The sequence below is a fragment of the Merops nubicus genome, unplaced genomic scaffold (assembly GCF_000691845.1).
Source record: "Merops nubicus isolate BGI_N331 unplaced genomic scaffold, ASM69184v1 scaffold20688, whole genome shotgun sequence".
Lineage (NCBI taxonomy): Eukaryota > Metazoa > Chordata > Aves > Coraciiformes > Meropidae > Merops > Merops nubicus.
The window spans coordinates 1-14864 of record NW_008623917.1 but is presented as its reverse complement, the minus strand read 5'-3'; the positions used below and the strand labels follow the sequence as shown (position 1 = coordinate 14864).

The window sequence follows — 14864 nt, the reverse complement described above, 5'->3', positions numbered from 1 at the left end:
TGCTGAATTCCAGGAACAGGTCACAAGTAACCCTGCACACCAGAAGCTCTGCAGGCTGATGAGGTCTCAAACTTAGAGTCTGTTTTCTTCTGCATCACAAGATGTAAGATTACTGACATTATCATTGTACGTTGCTTCATCTCCTTCCTCAACCACATTGCTACAATGCCTCTGAAAGGGGAACTTAGAGCTTCAGTAACTGAGGTCAACTCAACCACTCCATCATTAGGAAAAAAGGAAGACATACTCTGAATACATTATATACCTCTGGAATTTAATATGCATGGATTCTTCAGGTGGAACCTTTGGCTGCACAGGATTGGTGTACTGCTAGAACTACACACTTTATTAAATGTCAAATAAGAAATGATTTATGGATCCAAATATAGCAAACAATATGCTTATCTTTAAATATAAACTCTTTATTTCCAATACACTTATATGCATAAATGCAGGGCTAGAAATCACAGAATATTAAAGCTTATGTATATAAATAAGTTTATACATCAGGAAACAACAACAACAAAGTTTAAAATATAACTCACCCTAGATATTTTTGTAGTTGCTGAAGATCTTGTTAACCTCTAGCATTACAGGGAACATTTAAGAAAAAGAGAACACATTATTTTGCCAGTTTGGGGAGGAGCAGGTTGGTTGGCTGGTTTTTAGTGCATTCATTCAGATACTTGTTAACCTTCCCTTTACAAATTTTAGCAGCACGTCAGGGACAAATAATTTTTAAAATGAGGAATTGTACCTTAATGCCACAGAAATGAACAGTCAAATCCAAAGTAAGGTGTTCAAAAACTCTTCCAACTTCTTATATTTTACTGATTATACTTGGTGGTATCTCTTTGATGCTATGACTGCATGGTAGATTTAAAATACAGTGTTTGGGGTATCAAATAATTTATGTAAAATATATAACTTATTCTTGCAAGCAGTTGTAAATTTGTTCAAGAAGGAAACATTTTAATTGCATGACCATTAAAGAAATCATTGCATGATATCTTTTTTTCAATAATGAACTCCACTTTAAGGAAAATTGAATAGGTAACATTCAAACTCTTCAAAATTATCTCAAAGATATTTTCAAAGAAAAGAAAAAGGTGCAGAATTATTTCATTCCCCCCAGAAAAACTTTTTGAATAGAAACTGATAAAAAAACCCTCATCTGTAACTTTATTTGTTGAAGAATCTGTAACAGTAATTTCTTGTTAGTTCTACTATGCAATGAGATGACTGAAAGCAGAAGATAGAGAAGAAATTGTAATTTAAATAGGCATTACACAATTTTTTTCCAGAGTGCAGAAATAAGTCATCTGTACAATTACAAAAAGATCTAACAGAAACACCACAAGATTTGATTCACAGCAATCAAAACATTGGTGAGTGAAAAGGAAAAAGCAAAGGTGGGCTGCAAATTCTTTACTGAAATATTAAAAATTGTTTTCTTGATGCTCGCAGAAGGAGCTCTGAACGCCCAGGCAGGCTCCCAGATGACAGAGAAAAAATACACACTCATAAGCACTGGCACACAAACCTTCATATCAGCAAGTGAAGAGAAAATTATGGCAGTCTAGGAAAAAAAAAAGCTTATGAAGCCATTCTGGAATGAAGCTACTGGAATGTCTCTACATAGCACTTATGTTGTTCTTAGTGTTTGAGTAACACCTATTCCTGGACCAGTGTTGTAGACACCCAAGTCATCTTTGTGAGTGATGTGCAGCTTCCAAGGGAAGAAATGCTTCTCAGAGGGTCTTTTCTTGCTCTGAGACACCATGAGTTCAACATCCTGGTCAGAGAGCAACCGGATCAGATCCCCATCAACGTCCTGGTAATTCAAAGCAATGTCATCTTGGTCAAATTCCTGCCTGGTGGAAAAGAAAGTGATTGATCCCCAGAAATGAAGGAATGTCTGGAAGGTACTGCATGAGGAACAATATACTGGCAATCTAATTCGTTCTGGTAAAAGCCATACAAAGCCTTGGGTGTCTTGGCATTCTTGATACAGCTAGTACTAGAAATCATACAGAAATGATAAATTTTATAAATTCAATATTATAAATACTAGAAATCTGTTAGAACCAAGAACCTGTTTCAGTAACATCACCAGCATGGCACAATTCATATGTGAGTTTGATAAAATTCCCATACATGGGTTGACTATATTTACTACCCACTTTTGCTTACTTATGATCACTTTTTTTTGAGGGGAAGACTGGTTGAGGAATGAAAGAATACTGGCACAGGGGGTTTATTGCTAATATTTGATGTTCTACTGTTTTGACGTTAAACACTAAATGAATCTGATTTAGTACTAGTTTAATAGGGGTTAAAAGGTGGTGTTCTGGATCCTGAAGAGGTCTATCAGACAAAAGAACCTTGCAGGGGGTGTGGTTCTGACATGAGAACAAGAAATGGAAACTTCTACCCAGCACAGTTGAGTTAGAAGTATGTGGCATTCCATCCTGCCTGAAAAACCCAAGGTGGACCAGTGTCTGCACAGTGTCTGCCCTAGGCCAAGTCAAAGGATAACTTCTTCAGGACTCTTGAAAGGTATTTCACACCCAAATCATGATGACCACCAAGTAGAATGGGGAAAATACAGGACTGGAAGGATCCTGACCAAAGTTTAAATGATATTAAACATTCAGGTAACTGCTTGCATTGTACCTCATCAATTCCATGAGATCTTTAAATGATGGAATGCTGCTCAGATCCTCTTCCACTGAGATGTCCCTGTAGCAAGAATAAATCTAATCATTACATATCATGAAAAGGGAATTGTTGGCATTTCTTCAGCAGCAAACTGCAAGACTCTCATTACCTGACAGTGCTCACAGTCTCACCATGGTAGTAACAGCGAACTTTATTCACTGCACCCTCCTGCTGTGGTAAATCTTTTATGATCTTCACAAAAGCACATGGGAAAATCCCAGTGGCATCATCAGCTGTGCCCTGGGATGACAGGAAGTGTTAGAATGAAGCAAATAATGTCCTTTTGGGCACATATAATAAGTTCTGGAATTCAACTCATTTTCGTGGAAACAACAGTAAGAACTTTTCTGCTATAATCAAGAAAATAATGTCTATGGAAGTGACCTGGTGGCATCTCTACTAAAAGATGATACAATTGCACAGTCAAATACAAGGCAGGGGAGTGAAACAGTGTGTAAAAAATGGAAGTCAGATGGTTACCAAGAAAGGCTGTGGGGTTTGAGCAAGCAGAGATACCATATCAGCAAACACACAGCATGTTCTCCTCATCCTTTTTCAGGACACTGCTGCATTGCCCAAGCTCTCTCTAATCATGCTGACGTGCATTGTGGTATGAAGCATGAAGTATAAAGCAACTCACCCTGAGGCAAGAAACCAATTAATCACTGAAATGGAGTTTCCATCTCCTTTCTGTGGCCTTTTTGTGTTCTAATCACTTCCAAGGAATTTAAAAACATTCCAGCAGAAGCAAATGCAAATGAAAACTGAAGTCTAGAGGGCAGAAAATTTGTAAGATAAGAACCATCAAGGAAGGAAATGATTCCAAAGCTGGAGGAAAGGATGTATTCTTGAGAGGAAGACCTGATTATCATACAGTTTCTCCTTGAAAGGAGGAGACAAGTCCCAAGGTCCAGGAAAGCCCTTTCTACTCATGTATTTCAAGGTAATAAATTAGTACCACTATTGCAGTCTTACCTCCAGCCAGTCTTTATTTACTCTGCTGAGTAGATAGATCAAGTCTCCCTTCTTGAAGCTGAGCTCCAATTTATTGGTTCCAGAAAAATCAAACAGTGCCTATGGAAAGTAAAAACAATTAAATGATTAATTCACAGAATTGCAAAAGTCAACCTCTCTTTCCATTCTTCTCTTGGGGTGAGAGCACAAAGCAGCACCATAGTACACAGCGTGTCATCATAGATGTGTTCCTGGGCTAAGGTCATATATATATGACCATAGTCTGCAATTTTCACACAAAAATGCTCTGAAGAAGTAGTGAAGGCACTAGGATAAACACAGCTATGAGAGCTACATGGTAGGATTCTTAAAGTAGCAGGGCACTGAACAGCAGAGAAATAAATATAGATGTTGAAGACACCTAAGAGAAGGTAAATCAACAGAGCTGAAGACAATCCACATCCTGAAAACCTGAAATCTTGAAAATTGAAAAAATATGTATAATTTCTGGTTGCAGTTTTACAGCTTTCAGATTCATTGCAAAGCATCACATAGAAGAACTTAGATGCACCCTTCAAGGAAAAAAGGGGGAAAAAAAGAGGCAACCACATGCTACCACCCTACCAGCCCTGACAAGCTGGTTTTGATTCATTCAAATGACCAAATTCCTTGTCCTTGGAGAACATAGCAGTCATTTAAATGCTTTTAGAGGAGCAAAAATGAAAATATGTTCTTTATTCTGTGTTGAGATGATTCTTTTGGTCTTGTTAATGCCAAGAGTTCTCCTAAGGAAAAAAAAAAGACAATGGCTACTGTTGTGCTAGTAGTTCATATGTTGACTTGATAGCACTTTCAAAAGCTTTTTTTCATCAATTCAAAAGTTTTGGTAGCTATACTCAATATTAATGAATTAATAGATGAAACAAGAGATATGACTGATCCAAGTTCTGTCATACTCAGGGTAAAAAACAAAACCCAACTAACCTCAGAGCATTTGCATGGGGTTTTTTTCTATCTTACATGGCAAAGTGACATGTTCCAGGAAGCAAGAGCATGCTCAGACAAGCCCTGGCTACAAAGCAGTTCCATGTGCTTAAAACCAAGACAATATACAGCAAAAGACAAGAGTACAGACACTACTCAGTATAACACATCACAGAAAATACTAAGATGCCTCACCTGCAAAGTTTCTAAACATAGGCTGAAGTCGATGAGACTGAAGCTTGTGCTTGTTATAAATTTAATTTATGGCCATCACTATGTAAATATGGATCATTTGTCAGTGAGCTGTACTCATTTTGAACCTCCTTCCATTCTGGCTTCAAAACAGACCCTCTTACTACTAAATTAAGGAGGCACAGAAAACTTCTTTCCATCTTTTCATCCCCTGTTGTTAAAATCAATTGCTTTCCTGTCTTGATTTCAGCTTCCTTTCTTTCCCCTAGCTCTAATTGGAAAAGGCAGCTTGATCAATGAGATATCAGAGTGAAAGGGATTTTAATCTTCTATCCTGTGGCAGATTGTGGAGAGTACTCACCTCAGCCCGTGGAGCTGCCATGCGGTCAAAAGGAGGCACTTGAGGGGAAATGCTTTTCCTGCAAATAAAGCAGGCAATAAAGAGGCAAATATGTCTTTCTAATCTTCCAAAATATTACACAATCAATAGTGCAGTCTCTGTATTTGTGTTATTTAAGAGGCAGTCAAGCCATAGATCACCGGAGAAACTGTATGAGGATCTGTGTGCAGGAATGAAGTAAATAAATAGGAGATTCAGTTTAAACTCTGCTGTCATACAGATGTTCTAGGGACGTGTCCACACCTGGAGTTTTTGCCCTGTTTGAGGTAAGTGAAAAGGAAGTGGCTCCATCTTTGCTATGTTGAAAGGAGAATTAATTTGACTGAAAGGTAATGAAGTATGACCTCTACTTAGCAGTTCTCCAAATGGGTATCAATACTGCTGTGTAGGACAGGCCCCTGTCTAGACTAAGGACAGGAAAAATGAAATATTCAGTTTCATTTAGTGTCTGAACCATGTCTCGTTGAATTCAGTGCCAAAACTCACATGGACTTCAGTGGTGCAAGCTTGGCCTGTATATTCTGCACATTATAACAAATATTACCATTAAATAATTATTAACAGATAGAGCTGAGCAACATTTTTTTAAAAGCAAGCTACACTCTTATTTTGGAAGTTTCCTTTAATGCAAGCACCACATTCACTTTAAACATTTGAGATGATGGAAAACAAAAAAAAATAGGCTGTATTCACTCTACCACAAAGATTCTCCTATTAAGACTTCATGGATTCCCCTGGGAAACACAGTGGTGATTCTAATTTCTCTCTCCCCCTCCAAACTGGAGAGCATCTCTTCCATCAGTGCTGAAAACAACATGTCAATCTCTTACACTCGGCGTGTCCGTGGGCGAAGGCGTCTCAGCCTGTGAGGCACCTGCTCCCCATCAAAGGTGGAGTGGTAGAAGAACAGCCGAACCTCTTCATCCATCAACACCCAGGCGGGTAGGCAGAGTAGATTCTGTGCCAAGAACAAGTAGGAAGCAGAGTGTAACAGTGGGAGAGACCAGTTCTCTCTTTATTTACATCTTAGAGCTATGCCTTTCTGACCTACAGGATCACGAAGGATATTCATTACTGCCAAAAAAACTCCCTCCTCTCCCTTCTCACTCAGCAGGACATGGCTGAAGAGCTGACAGTTCCTCCTCTATTCCTGGAGTTGGCCAGTGTATCGCTTCACTCTTTTTGTGCCTGATTTACTGCAGAAGGAGTAAATTGGTCGTTGTGTTTCCCCTCAGAACATGAATGGCTGTGGGAAGAAGGCTGTCCTAAGTACTGGAAGTCTTGGCCAGGCCTTCAGACTTTGATTGATTTGAAGTCAGGTCTTCAGTTAACCTGCACACAAAGAATTTCTCTCCTTGATGTTATTGGCTGTGTCTTCACTGTAGAACAGCTATACCCAGAAGCTCACCCTACTGTCGTTGTCCCCTGGGTGCACACACCAGCTCCATATCCATGCCACATGTTTTCCATCCACCTTGTGGGTTTATTTTATAAGGATATCTCTCCATCTATGAAGACAGGGAGCTTTTGTAAAGCTGCATACTCCAGGAGACCCTACAGTCCAGTCTGGGGAACAGGACTGCAGGTTGCCCCACAGCATGGACACCGTGTCTCCAGGAAAAGTGATACAAAGAGAAGCAGATACCTAGGACTACAACAGTACTGTCTTTTAGCTGATTTCAAGGGGTAAATATTTGCCATGTTCAGTGCAATCTCTACCTTAAATTTAAGTTTTACCTTCATGTAGACGTTTAGGATAGGAATCCTGTTCTCAGCAATCTCCTTCTTGGCCCCAACATAAACTTTTCCTGGAAAATATTGAACCTGTGACAGTTATTGAAGGGGGAAAAAAATGGAGGCTGTCAAAGAACTGAAGCGAAGAGGCGATTGTAGGTTCTCCAAGAAAATATATATTTCCTAAAGCATTGTTTCTAAATGAACTTTATCACAAGTGAAGAAACCGCAAATGGAACTTGACTTCTCCAGCATCCATAACTGGGAACTAGCTCCCCATCACCACTGCTTCCCGACAGCACACTACTCTTCAGGACAGCCTGGGGCTGAGCAAGCTGCTAATTGTACACACATTTGGTACTGAGAGCTTACCTGGCAGTATGGGAAGTGTGCAGGTAAAAGGGCTGCTTTGGCTCTCTGGCCCATATCTCTCTTCTAGTTTGGTGTGCAGGGCATAGAACTGACGATAGCGTCGGAAAATCAGGTACCTGCCACCACCTTTCAGCTTTACTTCAATGACAAACATCTGGAACAGAGAAGGGGGGTTCAAGCTGATGTGCATACCATAGGAACAGAACGTCAGTGGTCTGGTAGTGGGAATATTGTCTTAGGGGCAGAGTGGAAAGCAAGACTTCAGTTAAGCATCTGCAGATTCAGGTACTAGAAAATAACCAATGAGCATCAGACACTGTGGTATATGGGTGGGTCCAGGATCATGTCCCTCTGGCTGCTTTCCATTACATAATCTTAAAAAGAAATCTGAATTACTAGATGCTATTTGATGCTCGTACACTTTCCTGCAGTGTCAAAAAAAAAAATAAAAAAATAAAAAAAAACATATTAGAGAGGTAAAAACAAATATTTTATAGTAGAATGTTTTGGACATCTAAATCTCTAGACAAACATCCAAATGAATGGATTTTCAGGGGTGAAGGATTTCATACTGCTTTTTGACTTCAAAGTACACAACTTCAGAAATTATGGTCTGACCTCTTCCAACCACTATCTTCCTTCTTATCTTTTGCCCAAATTGCTTTGCTCTGAAGGAGCCTGCCATTTCCATGGATTAACCTCTGAGTCACATTGTAGCCAGATCCTTCAGAAAATATAAAGGCAGAGCAACCAAACATCTCTATATTCCAGAGTAAAACCTGCATGCTGCAGTGGGAAGGTTTTATGAGCATCATCTCCAGCAAAAGCAGCATAACCTGCAGAAGTCAGGTCGCTCTTTAGAAAACCTGATTTCCCTACTATTCCCTTCCTGTGTGCTCCTCCATGACTACTGTGCTACCTTATGTGGAGATGGAAGCATCCTCACAAATAACTAGTGATAGAACAAGAAGGAATGGCCTCAAGCTGCTCCAGGGGTGCATTAGGCTGGACTTTAGGAAGAGCTTTTTCACTGGAAGGGTTGTCAGGCATTGCAGCGTGCCCTGGGAGGTGGTTGAGTCACCATCCCTGGTTGTGTTTAAAAGCCATGGAGATGTGGTGCTCGAGGATTTGGCGCAGAGGTGGATTTGGTAGAGTAGGGTTAATGGTTGGACTCAATGATCTTAGAGGTCTTTTCCAATTGAAGTGACTCTATGATCCTAACTTGCTAGTACTATAGAATAATGGAAGACAAGTTCCTGCCCTTCTAACCTCTTTGAATTCCTTTCCCACTATCTTCACCAGAGATACAACACTTTAATAGGAAATAGATCAGAAATTAGGTAAGAATTTAGAAAACAAGCAATGTTAGACAATACCTCTGTCACATTCCACCCAGACAATGAAATTTAAGACCAAATCTGCCATAGACTAACCTCTATGCTGGAGAAAAGGAAGCACTGGGAAGTTCTCCACACCCAGCTATTCATGTCAAAAAGCAACTACACCAGATTAACTGCATTTTTCTTCCCACAACCAAATCAGTCCCAGACGAGGGCATATAGAGACAGCATAAATCTCCCTTCTTACATAATAATTAGTAAAGCCTTTCTTCTCTTCAATATCTGCAATATTAGCTGAAACAGGTACATCATCTGGAAGCTGGTCAAAATCACTGTGAAAAAGGAACAAAAGGTTTAGGTTACTCATACTGGTATTAGCCTTTGGAGGTCTCTATGCCATACAGAACAAAGATATTTAGGCAACATCACATTATCTAGTGTCCAAATCAAGAAGTTAGAAACTCGTGATGGCATTTGTGTTCTCTGGAAGTCTGATCTGGAGATATCAAGTTGTGTAAGTTCAGCACAAGTCAGTGACCGTTGTAAAGATTCATCAAGCCTAAAAAACATCCCTATCATTCCTAGGCTTCCTAGAGTAGCAGGGCTACAAAAGAAACACTTGAGCTTTCCCTGAGAAACCTGATCAACTGTGGATACATTCTTAATCCTTCCTTTAGTAGACCTACAATAACTCTGCAGAGGTATCTGTTATTCTAAGGAGATCATTAGATGATTTATACTGTTATTATTATTATTGCATCACTATAAGGAAGAGGAAAGAGCCCTGAGAAAAGAGCTTGCTGTGCTACGTGCTGTAGCAACTGGCAGCACAAAGGTAACTCATAAAACCTTTTTACTCTATGTGCAAGATGTATATCATGTACCTTAAACATATAAGAAACAACAGAAGGACAAGCACAAACAGAAAAGGGAAAAAAAAAGGCAAAGATACAAAGATATAGTATTGTTCTATAGCATAACTAGTGCCTGCACCAGCTGTCAGAATGTTGCCACGTTTCCTTGTAAACATGACAGACTTTCACAGAGGCTTTGATAAAAGAATGAGCAGCCTAGCAAACATTTACAGGGAGACCTCCCAGTCACCGTGGACAACCTGAAGGAAGCACAGAGATACTTGTTTGAAAATGCCAAAAATGTGTGAAGGAACACATGATAGTGGGTAAGGTTAGAACAAGCTTTGCAGATCCTAGAAGTGCTGGATTTGAAGCAAGAGAGAAGAAAGTAGCTCTGCAGGAACACCTAAAGATCAGCCATATGACCACACCCTTACGTTTCTTGTCTATATTCACCATACAATAAAATAGCATGGACTGGTAGGTGCTTTTTCCTCTGGGATCTTCTGCTTGGCATAACATCTTTGACAAAGAGAGGACAAAATGACCTTTGCTTCAGTCTTAGAACTCAATGTTGTTAGAGTGATATTTGTATTAACCCTTAAAAAGGGTCTAGAATGAGGAAGAAAGGATAACAAATGAGGTAGAGAGAAAGAGAAGCTTTAAAAAGGATCCTCTAAGAAATGTCAGGCTGATGTAATATTTAATATTCTGATAGCACAAAAACCAAGGCAGTTTATTCTGCTAGGAGAATATCCCAAGCAGGCACTCCCACAATGCATAGCCCATCTGGAAGGCTGAAGCAATGATGCAAAGTCTTGCAATAGCTGGACGAGGAGAATGGCATGAACCAGCACCACCCACAACACCGTAAATACTACCACTTACTGTGAAGAGGGATGTGGTAATGGAGATGAAGAGATATAATTAGTCATATCACAAACACTCACATCACAAACCCCAGGAAAAGGGAAACTGTTTGCATCTAAAAAGAGGACAATGATCCATTATTGTCCTACGTGGTGAATATTCCTCACAGGAAGAAGAAACTCCACTCCAACTTAAGAAATGGTCTGCTCCACATTGAGCAGCCTAGTTTGGAAGGTAGGATAGCAAGAAGCCTTCTAGAATCACCAAAGAAATGTGCATCCAAATGAAAAGAACAGTTACATGGAGGCTTGTGGGGAGGTGGGAGGAGGGAGGGACACACTACCTCTTTTCTCGCAGCTGTCGGGGAAGAGACATGGTTTTCAGCTTCTTAAATCCAGATGGCTAAGCTCTATTCCTCCACTTCTTGGCCAGTTCCTGGTTGGATAGGATGAAGACAGTCACAGCAGTTCTCCCTGTGTGAATCAAGACTCCTTTGCAAGGCCTCAGAGACCTTTTTTCAATGTTTCAGTGTCAGACGATTTCTCCTTTATCTCCCCACCCCCATGAGATTGAGGAAGTGCTAGAGAAAAAAAAAAGTCATAAAGAAAGACTGTTTGGTGATGTCTGTCATGTATCGAAACTGCACAGTTGAGAAACCAAAAGTTGAACAAAACCCAGAAACTACAAGTCACATATTCCATTGTCTACATTTTCTCTGAAACATCTGCCTCCACAGAAAGCCAGTATGAGTGGGCTCAACAAACTGGTTTGCCCCAACTAAAATGTCCCCATATACACCTCTACACTAAGATTTCTAAACTAGGATGAATGCTGCTGAATTATCCCCTTCTTGAGGCTCTGTGATTCCTGAGAATTCCCTTTTTCAAGGATCAGGAGCCAGGAGGTGGAGCTAAAGAATAAATTTTCAAGCAGGAGCAGAAAGTATGGTCAGGAAATTCAACCTTATCAAACATATGGGTACCAGGGTATCAAGCACAGGAGATTAGGAAATGAGCTTTGAAGGGTGGATCAATGTAAGGAAGATGTGAGTCCTTGAAAGAACAGAGATCTTTCCAGCTTTGTGTGCTCAATCCACATTTGTGACCTACAAAGTCAGGTTAATGGCTCACTCGAAGAGAATCCTGACTGCCCTGCCTTGTACACAAAGTGTAGTGATGGAGCCTTTGTATAACGTCAGAAGACAATCTTTCAAGAAGAAAATAAAAGGAACTGACAAGGAAACCATCATTTCCTAACACTGTGGATAAGCTGATCTGTCTTTATCAAAAGTTGTTACATGTAATATCTTCGCCTCCCATTTCAGTCTTTTGACTCTCTCCCATTTCCATGTTCAATACATATTTGGTTCCTTTTCCTCCTGCTGCTGCCCAGCACAAAAATTCTCATCTGAATGGAATAAAAGTCAACAAACATCTTTACAACTGGAACCATCAGCCTTGAGAGTCAGATGCATTTCACTGCATTTTAATGAGGTCATTTCTCCACCCATCCTTTTCCTGGGGATAACTGAAGGCACCATTCTAGACTTTGAGGTGATCTAGTGTCTCTTGATCAGAAGGGACTAGAGAAGCAACAAAGTTCTGAACTGTATTTTCTAAGTGATTTGCTACTCTGTGCCATCCACATACACTTAGCAAAGTAGTTTTAAGTGGTGATGTTGGGTAGAAGTATTTCCCCACACCTTCACACTGGACTGTCTGTTCCATTTTCATGACTAAGCCTGCTAAATGTGCAGTCCTCATGAAACCTGAAGTCAGGTTCATCATTCTCTTACCATTGCCTTGGGTGAGAAAGACAGTAATCAAGTTTTCCAACTGCAATCCTCTTGCTTTCTCCTGATATTTGGAAAGAAATCAGAACAGGTCACCTTGATCAGAATTCTTAATCACAAGATCAATCTATATGAACTCATGAAAATTCAGAGGGTGAGTCCTGATACCTGCAAAAGGATTGCACAAAAGTGTGCAAAGTTTAGCAGAAGTGAAAGAAAAAGGCTGGAGGGGTGCTTTTAGGTTCACTTTATATTTGATGCATATCACAGTTTTGACAAGAAAATCATAAAAAAGGATATTCTAATCTTGTAAAATCTTTTATAAGAAATTCTAGAAATTCTAGAAATGATGCAGGTACATCTTTTAAGAGACAAGGGATATGACACAATGCAAAAATACTCATTGTTTACCTGCAGACGTGGGTTTCCAAGAACATCTCAACAGACAACCTCACAGACAAAATTATCTATGCAGCTGCTTTGCTGTAAGCCACGTAAAGCAAATTGAGAGCAGCTCTGTAATTCCACCACTCTCTACTAGAGATTATATTAGTAATAATAGTAATCTGACAGGATAATGCTAAGAAAGTTTCTGATTCTACAATATTTCCCTGTTTCCTGGAACTAAACCAAAACAAACACCTTTTCTGATGAAAAGGTGTTTCCTACATCAGAAGAGCAAATAGCTGATTCATTAGAGGGCTCACAGAGGCTGTGAGAGACTAAGATTTGAAACACTGCTTGGCCATGTTCTTCTGTGCCAAATCAGTGCCTCAACTACCAAGTTTTCTCTCAATTTCTGCTGTTTGGGCTGAGGAAATGGTCTGGGTCTACTCCAACCCATTCCCTCTCTGATCAAATAACTGCTACTGACACGTAAAACAAATGTCCATCACAAAACTGATACCAAAATTGATACCACACCCAGGTCAAGAGATATGTCTGCACCACAAAAGTACCCAATTTCATCAGCTGACCTGGCCAGCTCTCAGTTTTGGGAAAATCCACCTATATACCACGGGTGGCGTGTTCACTAAGGCTCTATGCACTGATGCTCATCCATGTAGAAGAGAAAGTGGGTATCCAGGTGTAAGAATTACCAACAAATCCAGGAATTAAAGGAGACTGCTAAGAAAATCCTCAGATGACTGACTCGTGACCATATGCTGATACCATTATGAGCCTTTTTGCAGTTCAGCTCCTACTGTATTATTTCATAATAAGAAACAGAAGGACATGGACCTGTTTGAGCAGGTCCATGAAGATGATCAGACGGATGGAACACCTCTCCTGTGAGGACAGGCTGAGAGAGTTGAGGTTATTCAGCCTGGAAAAGAGAAGGTCCTGGGGAGGCCTCATTGAGTATCTCAGTATCTGGAGAGGGTCTACAAGAAAGCTTGGGAGGGACCTTTTATAAGGACTTGTAGTGATAGGATGAGGGGTAATGGCTCCAAGCTGGAGGAGGTTAGATTTAGATTAGAAATTAGGACTAAGTTCTTCACTATGAGGGTGGTGAGATGCTAGAACAGGTTGCCAAGGGAAGTTGTGGATGCTCCATCACTGCATGTGTCCAAGGCCACGTTGGGTACAGCCTTGCACATCTAGTGGGAGGTGTCTCTTCCCATGGCAGGTGGGTTGGAACTAGATGATCTTCAAGGTCCCTTCCAACCCAAACCATTCTATGAGTCTACAATTTTGGCCATAGATGTCTGTGAGCTGTGAAGTTGTGACCTTCTGTCTAACGTAGATGTTTCAAAATATTTGTACAAGGATCCACATCACCTTGGAAATCTGACCACAGCTATAGCCAAACAGTCAGAGCAAGCATGGAATTTTAATGGACATGAGCTGCTAATGAAAGATAAATCAAAGAATCATAGCAAAAAATACTCACCTGAATCAATTCTGCTGGCTGCACTTCACACCATGTCTACCAGGACAGCAGCTGCTGCATCTTTTTGGCTGTGCATGTCTGTACACTCCAGAATAATTTCTCTCTGATGCACCTCATGTTAGAAAAGTGCCACTTAGTTATACTCAATCACCAGCCACACAATAAATCTATTATGTGACAGAAGAACTTGAACCAAAAAAAAAAAAAGACATCTTAAAAGATGTTTGGTCTCATCACAGATTAATCTGTAAAGAAAATAACATTTTAACAACCACTGTGAGGAAGCTGAACATCAAATAGAAGACACTTCCATTCAACCTATTGTTTTAAAAGGATATATGGAATATTTGTTTCTGTAGCAGTTGAGTGTCTTTTCTTCTGTGGTTGCTTGAGACTGAGCTGCAACTGATAATCCTGTTCTGGGAAAAGTGATTTGGGGCTATATCCCACATTCCATTCCTATTATATACTTGCACAGATTGTGCTTTTATGGTTACCATCAGCTTTACAGAACACTTTAGGACACTTTATAAATATTTCTTTTCAAATACAGTCATGTTTAATCTCCTTATCATTATTGTAATAGCACATGAATAATGAATTGCAGGTCTTCAAAATTTTTGGACAAAAGTTACATTAGATAAGCTACTCAGGTGTGCTCTGTAATCCTAAGTGAGGGTAGTGCTACAAAATCCTTAGAAGGCCATATAGCCTCAGAAAAAGTCAAGACAAAGGAGGAGTCTGCCATGGTAGATGA

At 40.0% G+C, this 14864-nt stretch overlaps 1 protein-coding gene across 1 annotated transcript; it reads right to left on the bottom strand.

The window, feature by feature from the left end:
• Nucleotides 1-1620: 1620 nt before the first annotated feature.
• NCF4 (neutrophil cytosolic factor 4, 40kDa) lies at nucleotides 1621-10978 on the bottom strand. Its single transcript, XM_008945247.1, has 10 exons — nucleotides 10765-10978; nucleotides 8945-9029; nucleotides 7358-7511; nucleotides 6989-7059; nucleotides 6082-6209; nucleotides 5213-5270; nucleotides 3697-3795; nucleotides 2831-2961; nucleotides 2677-2742; nucleotides 1621-1874 (listed from the first exon to the last, which is right to left on the bottom strand). Exons 1-10 carry the CDS (start codon nucleotides 10794-10796, stop codon nucleotides 1646-1648), a joined length of 1053 nt encoding a protein of 350 aa, XP_008943495.1. The 5' UTR covers nucleotides 10797-10978; the 3' UTR covers nucleotides 1621-1645.
• Between the last annotated feature and the right edge of the window lie 3886 nt (nucleotides 10979-14864).